The following is a 16,032-nucleotide window of genomic DNA, read 5'->3' on the forward strand; positions in this document are numbered from 1 at the left end:
TATTTGTTCTTTGTAAAATTAATGTAAACCTTCTTAATAATGCTCTACTTTTTGGTTGGTCTGTTGTAATTAAGTAAATTACAATGAAACTTGTTAAAACCAATATACCTACAGCTAAGAGCCCAGATGGACTTGTACTGAGTCTGTTATTTACATAACAAAGCTTTGAATATTGTCCATCAGAATAATCTTTTCTGCCTGAAGTTGTGGTTTTGGCCAAAAATATAAAATAACAAATATCAAATGGTTTTAACTGTTGGGCCTTGGAAATTATTTAGAGAAAATGCAGGAAAATGTAACGGCAGAATGAGATAAATCATTAAATCCTAACATGGAAAATACAAGCGCTACTGAACTTTGAACTTTCAACGACATTCACTGCTGGGGGTAAGTAATGGTCACAGTGGTTACACATCAAGACTTTCTGCTGAGCAGTCGGCCGCTGCAGGAGGTCTGATAAGTCTTTGTGGGAGAGCTTAGCAAAGGCAAAAGGGCATGAGCAAAGGTGTAATTTACATTTTTGAAAAGTTATCACATTTTACTAAATAATCTCATGCGGTCCATGCATGCCTGATTTCCTGTGTAATTCTTTCATTAGCAAATAAAGTTTTTATTTTATTTTATTTTTTTTTGTTCACTGCCAAAGGTAGAGATAACAGGTATGAGCCTGTTCAAGCATATTTTATGAACAAAAATGAACTTTCTTAAAAGTGAAAGAAAGACAACTTTTATAAATGTATCAGAACTAAACGTTTTGGAAAAAGCAAAACATTTAACTTTTGCTACAAGGTCACGCCACTGAGCTGCACAGTGCTGTATTCTTTAGCACTATCAACTCGTAGCAAGGATCGTTTTTCTATCATTCAGCATGTTCTACAGCCTATTGTGCATCCATGGGTTTTCTCCAGGTTCTCTACTTTCCTTCCACTGTCTAAACCCTGCATGGTAATTGGTAAATTGACCCTTGGTATAAGTTTCTGTGAATGCACAGTATGTCTTGTACTTGTCTCTGTGTTGGCCCCATAATGATCTGGTGACCTGTCCAGGGTGTACCCAGCCTTTTAGCCGAAGACTGCTGAGATAAGCTCCTGCCCTGCTGCGACCAATGAACAGCACTACCGAAAATGATGAGCCCAACATAATCCAATTAGCCATGCCCCCACATTTTGCTGGAAATTACTGTTATTTTCTAATTGTATTATGTTTTTGTCGTGTAAAGGACTTTGAATGGCCTCCATGCTGTAATAGGCAATATAAATATAATGACTTATTTTAACCATCCAGCCATATTTATATCTATATTATGAAATGTATTTTGAAGTTTAAGTAGTTTCTTTTAATGAATGCAAAGAAGCGGAGGGTGGGCTGGTGCCCACCTACAGCAATAATTGAGAGAGAGGCTGGGTACATCTTGGACTGATACAAATTGAAAATTTCTCCAAAAGAAAAATGTGTTCTGCAACACTTTGAGTTGATTGTGTACTCTGGTGTTGTTCTATTATGTTTATTCATAAAAGAATGAACAAATACAGTGAACAGGAATAAACATATGTGTTTATCTTGTTCAGGGTATTACCCCAATGTTCATTTGAATTGTTCATGTCCCTGCCCAGCATACAGTTGTATGATCACCCTGTTCTCATCCACTCTTTGCCAGATCCTCATAGTGTGTCCATGTTCTTCATTTGTTGTTGTAGGTCCAAACTGTGTCGTTTGTTTCATTAAAATTCCTCGTACTAGGATTGTGGCTACCTCCTGTCTGCGTTGGGCTTCACAACAAGAATCCAACATGGCATTTGTACAGATACAGTGTGTAGGACTATAAGCCTCATTAAAACTTGTATTGGACATGAGATTCCTGGTTTAGTTGCATTATACAACTTCACCTTTAAATATGGCTGATTTTGTACATTTATTATTTTTCGTGGAAACAGAAATTGCTTTCATAACCCTGTAATATTAACATGCAATCCAAGAAAACTAATGTGATCTCTCATGATAAATAAATCCTGACCTTCAGAGGTATCAGTTGCAGATGTGTAATATTGTATTCTGTGAAAATATAGGAAAAAAAATCTTGCTTTAGTCCTTTTATTTCTTTGTTTATGTTTTCTTTAAACCTGCTAACCTCCTAAAGAACATAACAAATACTTAGCTTTACAGTAATGAAATAAACCCGGCTCGCATTTAATAAGGTGAAAGAAAATCACATTGTGCATTGATCAGCTGTGTGTCTTTAAAACGTGCTGTGAGCCAGAAAGGAAATGGTCACAGGTTGATGTCTGAAAGGTGACTGGAAGGGAAAAGCTAAAAAAAAAAAAACGAGCAAATTATTTCCTTATTGGGTTTCTTTGGAGTCACAGATGATCTGATCACGTGCAGCCAGAACACTCACACAAATGTTCATAAGAAACTGTCCACTTTAGGAGCACTGATGGTAATCTTACGGTTTATAGACGGTATCTATAAATCTTAAATGTGAAATTACCTTAATTTCTCCTTACATTTATGACTTTGATTGTATGTAATTAATCAGTTTTGTGGTTTGTTTAATTCCATGGGGGATTCATAAATTTCTAAAACATGCATGACAAAATCAAAGCAACAATCCATATGTTTTTTGGTGAGGGAATGACACTATATCACTGAAAGGCCTTTCTGATTTGTCAGAAGAGCCTTTCAGTGTTTTTCAAACACGCTCTGGTTCCAGGGAAAGACATCCACTGCTGTTTCTGAGATAAACTGGCTGTATGTTTCCAAAAACAGAACCCATTCTATTAAATTATGACAACAAAGTGCAGTTTCTTGGTTTAAAATGACTTAAAGTAATAAAAGGGAGGTTTCCTCAAGTACTAATTCCAACTTTAAAATCTGTTGTATCTAATGTGAGGTCAATTCAATCTGGAGTTTTAGGAAGAAATGCTTTAGGTTTTAAGTGTTATTGGTGATCTAGTTTTATAAGTTTTAATAGGGTGTTTGCAAATAAAATGCCATTTGCATTTATGGAAACAACAGTTTGGAACAAATCGGAAATGCTGCCATCACACTTACATGGTTTGTAAGTTATTCTAAAGATTAGTTTGCAGATAGAAATATAGTTTGAAGACAAGGTGCAAAATGTTAGATTTGAAAGTGACACAAAAAAAATTAACTCTTTAGAGTACTTCATGTTTTAATGTAGCTCTGTAGCTCTGCGTGTGTTCCATGTAACCTTTGACAAGCAGCACTGGACTGTAAGAGCTCACATCCACTTGCACGTCATTTAGCTTACAATTTGTAATCCTCACTGAAAGTTCTCTTTTGCAGTTTTTGCAAAAATCAAACTCCAAGTCCCTTTTTATTTTTTATCGTGCTTGGATGGATCCTAACATGAAGATAAGCACCATAATGCCACCCTCCCCCCATCCTCTGTATGGGGGGGGACGGTGCTTACTTTTTCCTCTGTAAGCAGACAGATGGATGGACGGATGGACAGACATAATTTCCCCAAAATTGCACTAGAAGTTTTATGCGAATCAAGATCATCTGTCAAAGTTCATTTTCTAACTACAGAGTGGTAATGTGGCTAAATCTTTTATTAATTTTACACTGGAATGTCATGCTGGCAGTTTCTATAAACGCATGGTTTCGGTTCCAGCAAAGCCACGAGCAGCTCAGTCTGGCTGGTGTTTGTTATGGGTTCCCCATGTGAAAATCTTGAGAGGTCACAGACAGTGACAGTGACCTGTAGGGGCCGTAAAGCTTTGCTAACCCCTGCCTTATTCCTGTCACATTCTTCACAGACAAGAAAAGAAAAGGAGGACGAGCGGCACCGGCTTACCTGCCATTTGCCCCCATGTGCAGCTGCCTTGTTAACCACTAGCATGAACATCTTCCCCACACCTAACAGCAGACGGTTTTGCTTAATCTCTCGGGGTCAGATCAAGTTTATTGGAGCCAGTTAGAGGGGTTTCTTTAGGGGTAACTCCTCCAAATAGTTCCAGGAAGGGATTTGGACTCCGAACAAAAGGAGCACTGATATGAAGTCTTGCTTCAGCATTAGAAGGCGACTTGAGAAATATTTTCAAATTATTGTGGATTTTCTATCATTAATATTTGAATAAACTCCCCATTTTGGATGCAAAGAAACTGTGGACTATTTGTAGCCAGTAACAAGGTCCTGGAATTATTCTGCCAGTTTGCTTCCTATCAGAAGTTGTAGAACTAATTTAAATAGCTTAGTTTTCAGTTATTGATGTGGTTTTTAGACAGATTCCAAAAAGTTTTTTTTTCTTTTTTTTTTTTTTTTTGATGTCTGCGGTCAGAAGCAATTACGAGTCCAACTTAGTCTGCTTTATTCATCCTGAAACCAGTTCAGATGTGTCCTGAAAATCATTTTCTTGTTGGGGAGCCCAATTAGGAGCAAGTTCAGATCATTTAACTGTTAATTTGAGGTGAAGCTCATTTCAGTATTCCACTCACTCTGTCCGACGCATCAGCTCCACTGGCAGACCTTAGAATAATCCTACCAATATATGTTTGATAGTCAGTAGAACATAATTAGGTTTTAAAATTTCACTTTAACAAGCCAAGTACACTTCTTGTTATTGTGGCCAAATGTCTAACCTATAATATCTCAAAAGAGTGATTACCCCCTTCACATTTTGTTTTTCTTTAGTTTTATATATCTTTTCTTGGAATAACATTGAAGATAAGAAACTTTGATACAATGTAAAGTAGTCAATAGAGCTTGCATAAGAGCGCAAACTTCCTGTCCTCTTAACATAATTCAACACAGTGCCATCAATATCTAAACCGCTGGCAACAAAATTAGTGCAACCCTTTGTGAAAATGCCCAAATTGTGCCCAAAGTGTCAATATTTCGTGTGGCCATTTTTAATTACATCCTACGACAGCAATGCAGACCAAACTGATGCAGTATGGAGCTTTTGGTCTGACTCCTCCTTACGATTTGCATGTTCTTTTTTTTTTAATGGTAGTTGAGGTTCCCCACAACATCCAAAATCATACTTTAGGTAAATTTTCTCCTATTCTATGTTTTTTGGGCTTACTTCTATGTTAGACTGTGAAAACCATGTGCTACATGAGAAATAATGAGAGGAATTTGAAAAGTTACGCCTATATCTCCATATATATGTGGATTTGGAACATTTCATGGTGTATCACACAAGTTATTTTGAGAGGACGGCAAATTTAAACTGTTACACAAGCTTTACAGTGACAACTTAAAATTGCATGAAAGTGTCATGTCTTCACTGTTGTCCCATGAACGAATATAATTACATATTTACCAAATGTGATTGCTGTAGTCTCTTTTGCTAGATGTTAGATCCTGCAAATTCTTATTAGCAAGAAAAGTGGTGTAGGAATTCAACATGGAAGACAAATGAAATATAGGTTCATTCTTTATTTCCAGCTGTAAACAATAACGGTTCACATTCAAGGAAATGGAAAAAATATTAAAAATAGAAACACACTCCATTATTTTTCTGGAAGCTGCACTCCTTCCTCTATGCAACAAATATTAGACTTTGACCAAACTGATTTTCACAGCTTTGATAACTTATGTTGTGTTAAAGGCTATGTGTTGTTTATTACAATGGACAAAAAGTGAATGCATGGAGTTAGGCAGTTTTTAGTTTTAACTGACAGCATGCTTGAAATGGGTCTTTTAAGACAATTTCTTTGGTATAAGCATCAACCATACTGGAAGAATTTGAATACACTTTTATGTTTACATGAAGACATCTACGTCCAGTGTGCACTTTTTTATATAACACCGATAAATAAAGTTTAAATATCCTGCACAAAATAGTTATTTTTTTTTTTTTACAGTCCAGAAAGATGAAAGCCATTTTCTTGGTTATATCGAGGTCCAGGAAACATCTGCAACAAGTGTGTTTTAGCTCACATTTTCTGAAGTTTGATGGCTTTTCCAAATTCAGAGTCATTTGGTACTATTATTTTTCTTCCCCCATTTGGTAAAATGCACACAATTTCCAGCCTCTTCTTCTCCCTTCATTTTTCTCTCAAAGTGAATCTGTCCTTCTTCTGGCAAACACAGCAGACATGCTTTTGACTATGCCCTTAAACCTCAGAGGTCTCTTTGTGGCGAGCTTGGCATCCTTCATCCTGTCCACGAGGCCATTAAACACAGAGACGACGCTGTGGTAGTTCTCTGCGGCCGAGACTTCACAGAAGAGGCAGTCCATGCTGAGGGCCAGCATCCGGCCCTCCTCACTCAACACTGTCCGTCTGTGGTGCAGGTCCTTTTTGTTGCCCACTATCACTATGGGGACTTTATCCCTGCTAAAGCAGTCTCTGGTGGATTTGATCTTCTGAACCAGCCTGCTGATGGCGTTAAAGCTGGCTCTGTCACAGATGCTGTAGACCAGGACGAAGCCATCTGCCCATTGGATCTTCTTATGGAAATCTGAGGTTTCCACAGACAAATCCTGCAAAATAAGACATTTAATAAAATTGCCGCATATTTATTTTTTTTTTTTTCCCACCTGGTTTTTGCTTAAGATCGGAGGAGGTCTTGCATGAACACCACTACCCCCATATAGGCCAATTGAACTTTTCCCATTCATCTTGTGCTCTTAATGCCAAAACCAGAGTTCAAAATGGTCTTTTTTTTTTTTGGCTTGTCACACTATTAAGTAAAGTATTCACAAGTCTGGAGCTGTCTAAAACACGTTTTCTTCTATGTAGAATACCCAGTTAAGGTTTGATTAGTGTAAACATTTAAATTCAAATTGTAGATGATCAAATACAGTCCAGATTTTTTCTTCTCATTTTCTGCAGTCCATACATTGTACAGAATACAGATGGTGTCCAAAACAAACAGACAGATCCTCAGATTTTTTTTGTATGTGGGCACCCCCTCAGGGTGTGGCACCCTGGACAGTGAACCAGGTCACCCATCATCTACTGCATGTAAAACATCAATAAGGCAGCATCTTACAAGATTTATGAGATCTAGACAGTACATATACCTGAGAGTAAGGTGAGTCCCAGATATTCAGAGTGACCTCCCTGCCATCAACTATAAAACTCTGACTGTAGATGGATTCTGAAAAATGAAAAGAAATTTGTGTCAGAGTTAATTCATTAAAACGGCATCAGGGTTAAGGGAGCAGAGTGGAAACTTACCGATGTCTCCATATTCGCCTATAAATCTCCGAGTCAACAGGCGCACAGTCATTGCTGAGGAAGAAAATAACCACCTTAATATTCAAACGCAATTCCAGAAGGGTTAGTCTTCAGTGGTAGAAAACGTGTTTTACCTGATTTCCCGACACTTTCTGTCCCCATAACAACAATATTGGCTTCCATTGTGGGTGGGAAACTTGCTAGATGTCCATGTGTGGATGAGGACCAGGTCTGCTGCTGTGTCCCCGCAGCCGTCTGAAGGCAGCTGTTATAAGAGAGGGACAGGTGGGCGGGGCTAGCAGGCGGACAAAACAACAACAGTCAGACCTCTGCTATAATTTAATGATTTCTATGTCACGTGCTGAAGAGGCAGCGCGTGTGGGGGGGAAGAAATCAAATTAAATAGAGAGTCAGTGTGTGGTGCTAATGCTCCTACTGTACTGAGGAGGTGCAGCCCTACTAAACTCTTATAGGTTTCTCTCTAAAGGGCAAATATAAAAAGTGATATCTAATTTAAAGAGTCACCCTTTGTCCCCCAACAGGTACATTAGTTACCCAGTGAATGAATTCAGAATCCAAACTGAGGCTGCAGTTGTTGCTACAGTTTAAGTTGCTCGTGAAAAAAAATAAAAATAAAAATCACGAAATCTGGTGATCAATCAAATTAAGACAAGTGTGCATTTTTGAATTCTCTGATTAATCTGACTAGTCATCAGCTTTCTGCTTGTATCTAACACTGTATTGCTTGCTGATCTGCTTTCAGAACTAATTAGCATGATTATGTGCTTGATTTTATTAACCCGCTGTGGAACATCTAGATTCAATAATCTGGAGGAGGGACTACCTTTGTCAATAAAGTGTTTGTGATACCTAAATAGAGGAAATGACAGAAGAGAGTTGATAGAAAATGTTGTAGTCAAATTGCTATGTGTTTTTTTTTAGCACAAATAGTGAATTGTATTATAGTTTGTGAAATTCATTATTTTATTCACTGTTTTTATAAAATTCTTCGCAGATTTCTACGCTCTGAGCGGGCACAATACTGTTCTACTCAGAGCTGCCACAAGGGGGAGGTGTAGTTTAATAAATCCCCTGCCATAGAGACTTTTTCAGTTTTTGTTTATTTTCCTTTGGTTAGCTAGATCTACAGACTTCGGACATTGATTGGCTGAATAGGAAAAGGCCCTCGTATAATTGGCTGGGACAGTTTGTAGTTAGGCCGCCTACAAATCAAACTAAATTATCTTTACATATTTAGTTTTTTATAATGCCACATAATACCAAGGAGCTTCGGATTACTTGTCTAGAATGTTTTCCTTAGATACGATTTTACAGGCAGCTGTTTCTCGTAAGTCACTCGTCATAATGGGAAAGATGTGAAAATATGTTACTGCACCTGGAATAATAGGGAAACTTTTCTCTTTAAGGTGTACAAGTGTAAAAGTAATCTAAAGAAAATAAAGATGAAAAGTACTATGTTGGGTCATTGCAAAAAATCTAAGTAGAACTCAGTTTTTCTATGAAGCAGGGGAAAAGCACTGCTGGAAAATTGCTTGGTACAGTCATTATGTATTATAACATCAACAAGGTTTTTTTCATCCAAAGCTCTTTAACAGGAAGCTGGTTTGCCAGTGTGTGCTCGTGCAAATAAATCTTCTTACAGACTTAACTTACACTCACTTTATGCTCATGATAATTTGCCTTTCCTCTATTTCTGGAGGAGTGATAAGAAAAGAAATGGAAAGTTATCCTCCCAGTGAATGCCACCGGATGCTGTTCCTTATTTAAATTAACCCTTGATCTGCAATTCTATTTGAAATCTGAAGCTTAAAAAAAGAGAGGGATAAAAATGAACCGAGGTGACGCTTCATTCATTCGAGATGTGCAAAAGTGCTCATTTTAAAAATACAGTTAAACAAAAACGCAACGTGATATGGGGATAGAAGCTGCTGCAGAAAATGTCAATCAGACCTAAACTTCCCATGAACTGAAGGGATATATTACTTTTGGGCCACATATTGACTAAAAGACATCAAATTCTTTTTTATTTTATTTTTATTTTATTCTAGTTCAATTTCCTGCTCAATCAGTGAGTAGAACTGATGTTAGTTTTCAATTAAAACTCATGTTTTTTTTTTTTTTAAAAACCTGGCAACTTAGAGTCACAGAGCAATCCTATAACCGCTGAAGTTACAATAAACTCACCCTTATGAAATCAAAAACCACCTGTTTCATGGGTGAATAAAAAAAAATATTCTACTACTGCTTGACGAAATATATGAAAATATCATGTGAAGCAAAGGCACATATTGTGCCACTGGAATAACTCCAAGAAAGCTTCATGATCCATGACACAGGAAAAACCCACACAAATTGTGCTGAGTCCTGAAAATGTCTTTAAAATAGCAAATAAACCAGTTTCATGAATAGTGTCTTACATTTTGTCATGTGCCAACCATAAACGTCAGTGTATTTTTTTCAAGATTGTTTGTGATAGACCAGCACAGAGCAGTGAATAATTGTAAAGTTGAGGGGGAAATTGTGTGCGGTCTTCAAAGTAAAAATGTGGAAAGTGTGTATTCAGTATGAATTAAAACTTTGCAAGAATTTCCAATGCAATTACAATACGTCTTGCAGGAAATGTCCCAACCAGCTTTTTGCGCATAACTGATATTTTTGGCTAACTTTTCCTTACCAAATAGCCGTTTGGACTGGATGCACAGTGTCACATGTCTTGCCACAGATTTGATTTCGGACCAGATTTTATCAAAGCCAATCCCTTATGGCTCTGGTTGTATTGTCAGAATCTCTGGTCTGCTAAAAGATGAGTCTTTACCTCAGTCTCAAGTTTTGCAGCCTACAGTAGATTTTATCCCAGGATTGTCAAGTATTGAGCCCTATTATCTCCCTGTCGACTCTTTCCCTTCTCCTATCGAATAAATGCATCTCAACAGTAGGATGATTTGAACTGCATTTTTTGGGACAGCAGACTAAAATAATAATCTCCTCTAATCAGAACACATTTTTTAACAAACGTTCTTAAAGAAGGCGCATGTGTGATCTACAGAACACGTGGCAAACTGCAAATGGGAAGTCTTAAGACTTCCTTTTAACAATGATGTGTCTATTTGTTCTCTAGATTCTACACCAAAGTGGGTTAACTGAGGTGAAATGTATTTATATCTTCTAATTGTTATGCAAAACTGAAATTTTAGCCCTGTGGAATCGCACAGTCTTTTCAATCTGTAACAAAAGTGTGTTTTTCCTCAAAATGCTTTTGCCAGTTGACAAAACTGAAGGCATCCGTCATTAGCAGCCACTTACACACTGATGCTCTCATTAGACAGCTGTGACTGAAGACCACAGAAGAGGCAAGAGTGCGCCATTAGCGTGTCATTTCCTAGAGAGGAAGGAAACTTTCAGACCCGTGCTGTCAGAATCACAGGATGAGAGTGAAAAGACCAGAATACCTTCAATTCACAGACTGAAACAATTCCTCCTCTGTCCCTCCGGAGTTGGCGAGGAAAGAACACAAAGTGGGTTCAGCAGAGAAAGTAAGGAAAACACAGAGTGGCTATTAAACGGTCATTTACATCTTCTTGTGCTACAATCAGATTTTGCCGCTTATTAAAAGCAAACTCAAACTGGAGTGGTTGCTGTAGAGCTTTTGTTTGTTTTTTCAGTATCTAAAACATGACTTAATGAGCCCTTCTCTGGACATCTCGTCCAGCTTCCTGTCATGAAACATCAGACTTTGTCAATCTACTGTACCTCAAAGTGGGGTTTACAGTTGAGAATGTGCTTGGGAGAAAAAGTGCTGCCTAAATATTTCATAGTATAAATAACCCCGTAAGTGGCTTGTAATGGACTTTGAAAGCTTGTCAGAGTTTTACGTAACATCTCCTCCATCTCCTGCTCGTGTCAGAAAATGTGCTCAGATGTGACTGTTATGGACAAAGGCTTCTTCATATATCTGCTTTTGGAAGATTTTTTTTGAAAGTGGCTGCTCTCATTACAATACTCTTGAAAAACATATTTAATTAGGTGTATTATTATGATATTTCAAGGCAGGTATTTGACCTAACATGCACTCAACATCTTAGATTTTTATTCAAGCTAAAATTGATGTGAGATTTTCTTTTATTTATTTATTTAATCTCATAATAATGCTCTTTTTTGTTTTAATCTATGACAAAATAATATTCTTTTAAAAGCCTGTTACAATAGATGAAAGTTTGTGAGCCAAAAAAATGACAATGTGAAAAAACATCAAGGGGTTTGTATACTTTTACAATGCATTGTACACTGTGTTGCTTTTCACATCAGTTGGCTGGATGGACACACAAATAGCATTAGCATTTGATTAGAAAACAAATCAGCAAATATTCCTCTGAGGCAGTTATTACATATTTATATATATAATATGAACATTATAAACCAAAACATATTGACCTCATATTTGTTCTTCTGGATGGATCTGAAAAAATCTCTTTACAAAACCAGTGGAGTTGAAATTTTAAAACAAGACGTTTTAAAACATATGTAATCAGAATAATTCAGTGCATAATGGAATCATCTATTTACTGGGGTTTTTAGTCCTTTCTGGTGGGGATAGCATTTTTACATTTATATATGGAGTCCGTAGCTCAAAAGTTTTGAATTAATTTTTACAGAATCTCTGTTCAGTGTGGAAATCAGCTGAAGTCTCACCATGTGTAACCATATGTAAGACATTGGTCCTACTACTAAATGATAAACTGAGAATCACACAGAAGTATTTTCTATAATTTCTTCCAGCAAGAGAAAACTAATTTAGAGCACAACTGGAAAATTATTTTGTTTTGCCTCCTGGCGTCTCCTGGGCAGAAAGTCTATATCCAAAACTGCCACTATACTCACAGGAATTGTTGGGGAAATAACCAAACCAAGTAACCAATATCCATCTATCCATTATCTAAAAATGCATGTCCCTGCAGGGTCGTGATGGGGGCTCGTGCCTATATCCAGCGGTCATCAGGCGAGAGGCGGGATACACTCTGGACGGGTTTGCTAGACCATTGCAGGACAACACAGATCACACACTCACACTACAGAGATCAATTAACTACACAGACGAGTCACACACATGAACTGGGAGAACATGCAAACTCCATGTATGGAATTCGAGACCAGGTCCTCCTTGATATAGTCCTGCATTCTTAGCGTTTCCAAAGAAATTATGTTTTGAGTTAATCCTATGTGTCGAATGTGTTAAAAACACATTTGAATACCTGGCTAAAAACAGAAATGCAAATGGGTATGTGTCGGGGAAAGCATTCCATTAAAAGCCAGACGCAATAAATATTCAGGAATGTATTTTACTTTTAAATAAATCACAGCAGAGCCTTGAGCCCTGAAGCTTACGCAGTAATTCGTAGACAGTAGATGTATTAGTTAAAATATGACTGTGTCTAATGTCACCAAAACAAAACCTTCCACAAAAATAAAGAAAAGACACTTACAGACAACCCTATTCGCAAACATCTTATTCAGCGAGTCGTTCAGCTGAGCTGCAGGGGAAAAATATGTCACAATCTGAGCTCAAAGAGAGAATAAACAACCTCTGCTTCTACATTTATAACCTCTTACAACTTTAAATCCTGCTGCATACCACACACAGAGCAAAACTACAGCCAAAACTCTTTAACTCTCATTGTTTGGTAGCCTGGTAAAAACCAGACGGTACACTCACAGGGCAATTCCTCCTTCATTTGCATGAATTTAACGTACGCAAATTAAGACGGAGGCCGGGGAGACTGTTCTAAAGTCAACATGCTTTTATGTCTGAACTTGCACTCCTGGCACTGCGTTGTACTTTCGGATTCAAAGACAATTGTTGCGTTAAAACAAAAAGAGCAATAAAAGACGACCATTTCTGCACGACAGATCACTTCCATCTTATGTGTTGTACACTGCAGACTTACAAAAGAAAAGTGGATAATATCTGCGGTAGTCTAAAATGATCTTAACTCCGTTTTGTTTCCAGTGAGATTCTTGGATGCGGTGCCCAATTAGTCAGCCCTTCAGTGTGAATTCTCAGCCCACCACATGCCAAACGCTGACAATCCAAATGTCACCAACGTAAATGCATCCCTGTGTAAAACGAGTGATAAAATGTGCTGAGTGAAGAAAAAGAGGCCTGTAATAGTCTGCATTGCCTGGCGCTTCATACTCACAGGCCGTGCATATAATATACAATCATGAATTCTCTATCTTATAAGTGGCTGTCAAATCCCGCCGCGCAGATTACCCCACCCATCTTAAATGAAGCTTTGCTTTTACCCTCAAGTCCTTATTTATGAGTGCATTTCTGTGTAAGTTGCCAGTTGAAGTCGCACTGACAAAAGAAGGCTTTAATTACAGAAATTACTGCCTTGTGTGACGCACGCTTAAAAAAAGGGACATGTTACAAAAGTTTTCCATGCAGAGATTTTTTGCCCTTAGCCCTCTGCCCTTCAGCTCAGGAAACGGTGGTAAAATGTTACCAGATGTTTTTGAACTGAGGATCTTGAACCATATAATCCAACCGTTCTACTCCCTGAGCTCAATATCAGCAAAATACAAAGTTTTGGATGGATTTTTTTTTTCTGCTTGGTTCCCGAGTGTGTAGGTAGACAGGAAAATGAGTAGTTTTTTTTTTTTTTTTTTCATTCCTACATAAATGCAAAGGTAAGAAGCAAATCTGTGTTTCTACATCAGACATTAAGCAAAATATCCCTCTGAGTACCTTTCATTAAATGTTTAATCCCCAAACTCTGTCTGGAGTTTGGGGATTTTGCAGGATAATTGTACGTTCTAGTACTTCATGTAATTTTGGATTTAAACGTTTTGGAAGAATAAGGGAGAACATTTTAAGGACACATTTCAGAACAAAATACTAGAGAGCACCAGAGGCAGAACTAAGACGAATGCTTTTGTTTTTGTTAGAACAGACATTTTTTGTGTTTGTTTTGTGTTCTTGGAATCACCTTTTGGTTTACTGCAGGATTCACCCAAGCCTCTATCGAATGAGAATATATTTATGCATTTCTAGCAGTGAGAGTTAATGGAGAACACAACATATTTTGTACATTAACTACTTTACATCATACATAAATGATCAGAAACACATTTGGTTTCACAAAATGTTTAATGTTGTACACAATTCAACTTGTGTTTCTGAGGAATTAAAACACATTAGAATAATAGATTACACAAAGTGACAATTTAACAGTCTTCCTATTATCTTGTTCAGAACAACCTTCCCTGATGAGTCTGGAGGCAACAGATGCTTTCACTGGATTAGTCTGGACTCACATAGTTCTGAAATCATGTGTTTTTATGGAATACTTTGGTCATACAAACTCCATAAGAACATCACAAGTATAGTTTTAATTACAGACTTTGTAGCAGCCTAGATTCTGTGCAAATTGTCACCATAAACTCAAAAAAGCAGCTATGTGGAGAGGAGTATGGACTGCGTTTGTCAGGACAAAAGAAAGCAATTCGAGGGTGGAGGGGAAACAAGTCCACAAGGTGAAACAATTCTTCTGATAAGTTCTTTGGCTAACTCCAACATGTATTGTTCTGATCTGTTTGTCCTCGTTTTGTTTTGCAAGTGTCTTTGTTTATCCTGCAACAATAACTCTGTGCTTTTGGACTTTTTTTAGGAGACATATCAGAGACATTTGTTCTGTTTTGCATGAAATGGGAATAAAAATATCAAAAGCAATGCAATGTTGCCTTGTGATGTTCTGGTCGGACATACTGTTTTATTTTTTTTTCAGTCACTTCATTATGTATACAGATGACAGAATAGAGATAGAAAAATGTAAGTTTTAACTAAATGTCGCCAGGAAAGTTCCCCCAGGTCCTGGTATCGTTTCCATCTCAAATGGCTTGTAACTTTAAACTTTTTTTAGTTGTATTTTAATGCTATCCTCAGTTAGCTGACGGTAATTCTTCTTTCCTTTATGTGAATGCAGCACAACTGGCTTTGCTGGTTTTCAGAAGTGTTTGTACTTCCCCATGACGAAACTTTGGCTGTTGTACAATAAGATATTATGAGACGTGTTCTTGTGAGAACTTTTTTTTCCCCCCCCACTGAAACAAACATGATTTGCTACAAAACTTTGACTAAAGTAAGGGGAACAGAGTGCTATTTATTTAAGCGCAGTTCCACAGGGAAGCATGCACATTTGCTTTATTTACCCAAGAAGAAACTGGACCTCACTGCTTTACATGTCCCACACTTGAAACCCTCTCTCCAGCAGTGCAGATAATGTTACTCTATTTTGAAAGAGCACGTTGCCCTCTCCATTGATGCTAGTGTAAAAATAGAGAGCGGCACAGCGGCATGAAATGGTTCAAAATGTAGAACAGACAGCAGAAGTCTATATTTAGACGCAACACAATCACAAAAGGTGCCTGGTGACATTTTCCCAACTCCAAGCAGAGGGTTGTTTGACTCTCCTTTTAATACAGTATGTAGATGTCCTGACGACCTCCAGTAAGTTTATAGAAAAAACCAAGGTTTGAGGTGCACTCTGAAGAAAATGAGAGAAAATTGACTACAGCGCTAAATACGTATGATCAGATCTTCTGAGTTTAGGTTTTTATTTTGCATATTATACGAATGTAGGGACACTAATAGAAAACAGATGCAATTATCAAATGCCAGAATATGCTTTGACTATTATCCATCTACAGCGCATGGAGTTCATGAGAGCAGTGTCTGCCATGTAAAAATGTGTTTCTGCATGAAGGATTTCTGAAAAACATCTGACACTGCAGGAAAGAAATGATGGGAATTTTCTACAAAAAAAAAAAGATATATGCTTTCAATACAGTCGATGCCAT

General features: G+C 37.5%; 1 protein-coding gene across 1 annotated transcript; it reads right to left on the reverse strand.

The window, feature by feature from the left end:
* Positions 1-5,392: 5,392 nt before the first annotated feature.
* On the reverse strand, positions 5,393-8,367 carry LOC106930536 (ras-related and estrogen-regulated growth inhibitor-like protein A). Its single transcript, XM_088006725.1, has 4 exons — positions 7,290-8,367; positions 7,156-7,209; positions 6,999-7,075; positions 5,393-6,488 (listed from the first exon to the last, which is right to left on the reverse strand). Exons 1-4 carry the CDS (start codon positions 7,336-7,338, stop codon positions 6,030-6,032), a joined length of 639 nt encoding a protein of 212 aa, XP_087862851.1. The 5' UTR covers positions 7,339-8,367; the 3' UTR covers positions 5,393-6,029.
* Between the last annotated feature and the right edge of the window lie 7,665 nt (positions 8,368-16,032).

Source organism: Poecilia mexicana, unplaced genomic scaffold, assembly GCF_051168715.1.
Source record: "Poecilia mexicana isolate PSO_F unplaced genomic scaffold, ASM5116871v1 scaffold_6, whole genome shotgun sequence".
Taxonomy (NCBI): domain Eukaryota; kingdom Metazoa; phylum Chordata; class Actinopteri; order Cyprinodontiformes; family Poeciliidae; genus Poecilia; species Poecilia mexicana.

What these genes read in the sequence shown, in the direction of transcription:
- LOC106930536 (XM_088006725.1), bottom strand. Translation starts at nt 7,338, where the DNA reads ATGGAAGCCAATATTGTTGTTATGGGGACAGAAAGTGTCGGGAAATCA. An exon ending in AGAAAGTGTCGGGAAATCAG is followed by an intron (nt 7,210 to 7,289) that starts GTAAAACACGTT and finishes TTTCTTCCTCAG; the next exon opens with CAATGACTGTGCGCCTGTTG. An exon ending in GGGACTCACCTTACTCTCAG is followed by an intron (nt 6,489 to 6,998) that starts GTATATGTACTG and finishes AAAAAATAAATA; the next exon opens with TGCGGCAATTTTATTAAATG.